This window comes from Solanum tuberosum, unplaced genomic scaffold (genome assembly GCF_000226075.1).
Source record: "Solanum tuberosum cultivar DM 1-3 516 R44 unplaced genomic scaffold, SolTub_3.0 scf00313, whole genome shotgun sequence".
Lineage (NCBI taxonomy): Eukaryota > Viridiplantae > Streptophyta > Magnoliopsida > Solanales > Solanaceae > Solanum > Solanum tuberosum.
The window spans coordinates 45,168-51,790 of NW_006239248.1; the positions used below are offsets into that span (position 1 = coordinate 45,168).

At 28.7% G+C, this 6,623-nt stretch overlaps 1 protein-coding gene across 1 annotated transcript; it reads right to left on the reverse strand.

Annotated features, from left to right (window-relative positions):
* Positions 1 to 2,008: 2,008 nt before the first annotated feature.
* LOC102586666 (transcription factor WER-like) lies at positions 2,009 to 3,245 on the reverse strand. Its single transcript, XM_006360523.2, has 3 exons — positions 3,042 to 3,245; positions 2,767 to 2,896; positions 2,009 to 2,663 (listed from the first exon to the last, which is right to left on the reverse strand). Exons 1-3 carry the CDS (start codon positions 3,172 to 3,174, stop codon positions 2,189 to 2,191), a joined length of 738 nt encoding a protein of 245 aa, XP_006360585.1. The 5' UTR covers positions 3,175 to 3,245; the 3' UTR covers positions 2,009 to 2,188.
* Between the last annotated feature and the right edge of the window lie 3,378 nt (positions 3,246 to 6,623).

A 6,623-nucleotide genomic window follows, 5' to 3' on the forward strand; every position in this document is an offset into this window, starting at 1 on the left:
GAGAAGTTGAATCCATTAAATTCTATATGTCCAATCAAACGTAATGGTATAAATTGAAAAGGAAAAAGTATGTAACATTCGAAAATAAAATATAATAAAATATTTATTTATTTTATATCGTAAATGATAATATAAGAAGGAATCTACCAATATCATTGGACTAGGAAGATACTTGGTAATAGCCATAAATGTCAGATAAGATTTGTAGAGTAGTAATAATATGCCTCACATTGTTGAGTCAATGGCAAACACAATAAAGTGGAAACTGTCATTTTCTATGTTGAATGAAAATAGAAATGAGAATAACAATAAAATGTTCACATTTTCCCATCGTGTAACGTTTTCTTAGAACATTCCGTGGCCGGTGCTAAAAATAGTTCGGAAGTGTCAAAATGGACGGATTAATTTAAATTTGAACGGATTAAAATAAGTTCAATTAATAGATGAGGGGAGTAAATGACTTTTTTAAAATTATTTTGGTTAAAATAAGTTGTATTAAAATGGGCTGAAATGAATCATAATTCAATTTATTTAATTCTATATTAATTTGTTCTTTTATAATTTCAAGTAACTTATAAAATTAGTTTGTCTTTATTATGACAACTAGTATACGTGCCCGCGCAATGCACGGTTATTTTACTAAAAAATTACACATTTAAAGAAGATAACGATAAAAAATTAATATGATTTATGTGAAGTGCTCTTGGTACAAAAAATATTATATGTTCTACAATCTTTACTGTAACAATTATTAATAACAATTTTTTGTATTTAACCATTATGGTACTTTAGTTTTAAGCGAATTCATTGTACAATTTTTCATATTATCCCTAATACTCTCTTTGTAAATATTGTTTGTTCTATGGTTTAATAGTTTTCCTCGTATAAATTTTTACATGTAATAGAAATAAAGTTATATTAATTTGAATTCAAAATATAAAAAGAGATATTCCTTTTTTCAATATTTTTGCTTATTAAAAATCAACCGAAGTTTTTTTTTATATAATATGTGATAAGATGCTAAAATTTCATTCCACTTTATTTTCAATTTAGAATTTGAGATTATATTCAAATAATTTTATTTCCTATATGAAAATTTAGTTTTTTTTTTTATTGTGTTGCTAGAAATTCTTTCATTATATAATAAAAAATATTATTATATAGCAAACAAAAAAACTATGACTTTAACGAGTGTACGAATAGAGATGGAGACAACATTGTCTCCTTTTTCAATTTTGATAGTCTGATTCATAAGTACAACTTGAATATTTTTTAATCTACACTTGTGAGTCTATCATAATTTTTTTAGAATTATTAAGCTCTTTCACTGATAAATTTAAACAACATATATATTAAACTAACTTTAAGATGAATTGTGGGAAATTAAAATAAAATAAATTAATAATTAGTGGATTAGTAACTTTCTCACACTAATACAGATTTTCAAATAATTCATTATTTTTGTGAGCTAATTTTATCATCTCTATTTACACGATAAATAATTTATTGATCATTTATGGGCAGTGGCTATAGTCTTGCATTACAAAATGAATTTGACATATAAATTATAATAATAGGTAAATGTAAATTTCATAACAAGTCTTATAACGGAACCTGTTATTTCTAGTTAAATTATAATAATAGTGTAATTTTTTTAATAATAATTTAAAATATCAGTATGTGTATACTTTCTAACTTATTTTTAAATACGTAAGATAAAACATTAAAAAAAAAAGAACACATAATCTTACGCTTATCCTGAAAATAAATTATTCTTGTAAATTTGTGAAATTTACATGTAGAGGGATCAAAAGTAAAAGTTGAAAATTAATGGAAGGTTAATAAGATAATGCCTAACATCTTGCTTGTACTCTTCTACTTAAGGTTCACTTTTTTTTAATTAATAGCAAACTAGCCTAGACACCCCCACAACCTAGCGAATTCAAAAAAAGTAATAATTCAAGATATTGTAAAATTAAATAAAAATTTATCAATAGAATGAGCTAGATACCAAAAGTGCTATGTAGTATTTACTCTTGATTTCATATAAAATGTTGTAAAGTACAAGTATAGATTCACATGAGTACACTCATCTTCAACGATAAAAATAATATATCTAATGTAATTCATCGATAAAGTCAAATGTATTGGGATGAACCATTAGGTACTTCTTTTGAATTCTATTTCTTTACCAATAATTATTACAATCATCAAAGTCAAAGAATTCATGAGGTATAAAAGGAGAAGGTGGACAGACAAGTCCACAATAATCAATTGAAGGAGCTACAAAATCAATTTTACTATCCATTTCAAATGGTTCTGTCCAAAAACTTCCACTAGTAATTTCCTCCAAAATAGCTAATTCTTCTTGAAAAATATCTTGTTGATAGTCAATAGAGGATAATTCTTCACTTGATGACTCCTTTGGTGACCATTCTGAACTTTCCAATACTATATTTTCATGCATATTATTATTAGCACTTGCATTTTGATTTTCCACATTACTCTTTCTTTTAGTAATATTACTTTCACTCTTCTTATTATTGCATTTCTTACTTCCTTCACTCAAGTTATAATTAGTTCGCTTCTTCAGTGCTGTGTGCCAATGATTCTTTATCTCGTTGTCTGATCTTCCTGGCAAGTGAACTGCAATCGCTGACCACCTGATATCATAGATGTTAACAATTATTAGTTCTCATTACTACAATGAATTCAATGCTGAAAATTTTAAAAGTTGAATTCATCAAATTTAAATAGAAAACATACTTATTTCCAAGTTGAGCATGGAGGTTCAAGATGATTTCATCTTCTTCTTTGGTATAATTTCCTCTTTTAACATTTGGGCTTAAGTAATTCATCCATCGAAGTCTACAGCTCTTCCCACACCTTGCTAAGCCTAATTCACCAAGAATTTAATATATATCCGTCAATTAGAAAAACTCTAGACAGACTACAATAGTATGATAATTAATTACACATTTAAATAGAGGCGGAATCAAGATATTGAACTTAATGGTTTTGAGTTCGATTTAAATTCTTACCAGCATACTTGGGAAGTTGTCGCCAATTCCATGATCCATATTTAGTAATATAAGCAGCTAATTTTCTGTCTTCTTCAGGAGTCCAAGTACCCTTTTTACGACCATTTTCGTCGCGGCAAGGTGTTCTCACCATCGCTTAATTAATTCCGATCGATCTCAACAATATTCTTTGAAAGAGTTATTTATAACTAATATAAGTAGAGAAACCTGAATGAATATATCACAAAATTCTTAAGTTTTGAGTCTATTTATATAGAGGGAGCATAACGTGAAACACGTTGAAAAATGGGGCCTTGTAAAGAAAATTCCATTATCTTTCGTCAAATATTTTTATTTTCGCTACGTATAATGCAAAAGCACCTTTCTACTCGTTAAGCATTTATGTATAGAATAGACCAATCTTGCGGTGAGAGTGAAATTACACGCAATATTGTACCACACACTAAGGGAAAAAAAAAACAAAAAAACATAATCGGTGTATTTTTATATGTGAATTCAAACATAAAACTTTATATATCTGAAATTTAATTAATACAACTTAAAATATTTTAAGTCATATAAAAAAGTTCGATTAAAATAATTGTATGTGCCACGTAAATTGAAACAGAAGAAATATTTATTTATATATTTTATTCAATTGTTTTATGTTTTGTACCTATGTTAATAGTATTTGTGGACCACTTGAAATCGTACAACAAAAATCTATCAATGGACCAGCCAAACATGTTGTGTATGAAAATATTTTTCTTCCGGCCAAACACACCCTTAAATTAAATGATTATGTGCTATATCTTTTAAGTCATTATTTTGACTGAATTTTTATTATGTGTCTTTTATAATTATGTGAGGCCTTTTGTTGTCTCAAAAGAAAAATAAACTCGAAGTTTATAGTTCATGAGACTATTTTTTTTGTGAGAATAAAAAAAATTTGTCACGCAACTAATATTAATAATTATGTGAGACACGTAATAAAGTTTTTCATATAAGTTAATATTTGCATAGCAACGTACAACAAAAATCAAATAGTGGACCTGTCAATTTATGGTCTTGAGGCCCTCTTTCATTGTGCACCAGGAATATCACTATTTAAGCCGATATTTATGACCTTCTTCCTATGATTTTCCTTTTTTTTTAGTGGAAATTAGTGACTGAGATTAATTTGTAAGTACTAAAAAGCCAACGACACATAGCATCATAATCTGGCAGATTAAGTTTCTTGAGAAAATTGAATAGAAGGTGTCTCTTAAGTCTCTATTTAAATTTTGGTGACTATTTTGACCAAAAAACGAGTCAAAGCATTTAATTATTAGATTAAGTTAATTGGGACTGAATTAATATTTTCAAAACTTCTAATTTTTAAAAAAATACAAAACAGTCTAAATTTTAAAATACAAAACAATCCAAATTTCTCTCCACTTTCTTGGATTCTCCACTTTCTTTAACTTCTCTTCTTCATTGTTCTTCCTCTCTTCCGACTCAAACATCTCTTCCTCAAATCTGCTCCGCCATCGCTTCCAATCGACTTTCGGCAACTTTTCAACTTCCGTCAATTGCTTCGATTCTAAGCATCAATTTTCTCTCTTCGCAGGTAAAAACTTTTATTTTTGAAAAAAACTAGGGCTTTTTAGTTATAAAGAAAAAGATGAACTTGAGTTGTCTTCTCTTTATGTATACGTTAGCAATTTTAGAAGTTGATGCTTGAAAAAGAAGACAAATCCGTAAAAAAACCCTTAATTTGTTGTTGTTGTTCTCCAACATTGTTGTGTAATAGTAATAGTTATTGTGATTTTTGAGTTTTTCGTAGACATATTTATTATTTGTATTTCTTGAACAATTGTTGATATATTGACTTCTTATTGTTGTTTGTGTTGTTGTATTGAATCAATTGGTGTTGTTGGTATTCTTGATTTTGTTGGAAAGAATGAAGAAAAGAAAACATAATCAAGACATCATAAATAATTTATTGCCTCCAAAAACATTGCTAAAGTCAATTTTCTAGAGGTCACATGATTTTTACTTTCGACAATTCATGCAAAGAGAAGGGCTTTATTCTTCTTTACTTATAAACTCTTATATCTATGGAATAAGATCCCTCTGGCTATAATATTTTTGGAACAAAGCAACAAGTACATGACAAAGTCTTTCTAAGATTGTTTTCTACACTTAGGCTAAGCTGAAATGATTAAATGTTTTTAATCAAACCGAACTATTGGCTAATATACGATTTGTTGTTCTAACTTACACATAGTTATGTTGCAATTGGAGGAAGATTAGAAGAGTTTGTCATGGGGCCATGAGTTTTTTAATAGTGTAAGTTAGAGATTCTGCCCAATTGGATTTGAGCAGCAATGTCTACAAAGTGTGCATAACATCATAATCAGGATCACGCTTTCTTTTCCCTTTTAGTTATAAAGCAAAAGAAGAACCTGAGTTGTCTTCTCTTTATGTATTCGTTAGTAGTTTCAAATGTGAGAAAGAAGTTTGATCTCTTTTCCTTTTAGTTATAAAGAAGAAGAACTTGAGTTGTCTTCTCTTTATGTATTCGTTAGCAATTTGAAATGTGAGAAAAAGGTTTGATCTTATGAAGAATCCTCTTTGCATCAATTTTATTTTATGACTCATCTATAGTCATCTACTGCAATAGATAGGTCATCTGTTGGAAGAAAACATAAAGAGTTTGCTACTGTTTTGCTTTTGTCCAACAGATGACTGATCTGTTGCAATAGATGGGTCATTTGTTGGACAAAAACTTAATCATTTGTTATTGTTTTACTTAGGTCCAACAGATGACTTATTTGTTGTAACAGATAGGTCATATATTTGATGAAATCTCAATCTTTTGTTGTTATTTTGTTTTCATCCAACAGATTATCGATCTGTTGAAACAGATGGGTCATCTATTGGACGAAATCTCAATAGCTTGTTCCTGTTTTGCTTACTTCCCACAGATGATCAATATGTTGCAACAAATCAGTCATCCGTTGTAAGAAAACTTGATCATTTGCTACTGTTTTGCTTTGTTCCAATAGATGGCCCATCTGTTGCAACAGATGGATCATCTGTTAGAAATTAAATATATAGATAAATATTACAATAAATATTTTATAAATTATAATTTATAGATTGGTTTTAATATTACCTACTTTTGTTTATAGATTGTACATACATGGCTTGTCCCCATAGAGTAAGAGTTGCAAATGTCATTCTTTTTAACTTTAGGATTTATTGACACAAAATCAGACCCTACAGTGGATCAGATAAAAAAAGAATTGGCTGGAGCAACAACGATAAAAAAGGAAGCACCTATTGTTTCTAGTGATGCTGATGATGTTGCAATAAATGTTAATGTTAATGTTGGTGTTGATATTGGTGATGTCGGTGCTAAAAGTGATGGTGAGCATGTTGATGATGTTGATGGTATATATGGTGGATTCACCCCTTTCAGTGGACATACCACATCTTTTGCTCATTTTAGCTCATGTTCTGCATGTAAATGTGAAGAATGCAAGAACAAAGAGGCTTAGTTAATATCTACTGATGAAGAAGTCGCTTGACGCTCTTACTAGTGCTGTTAAGCAATTG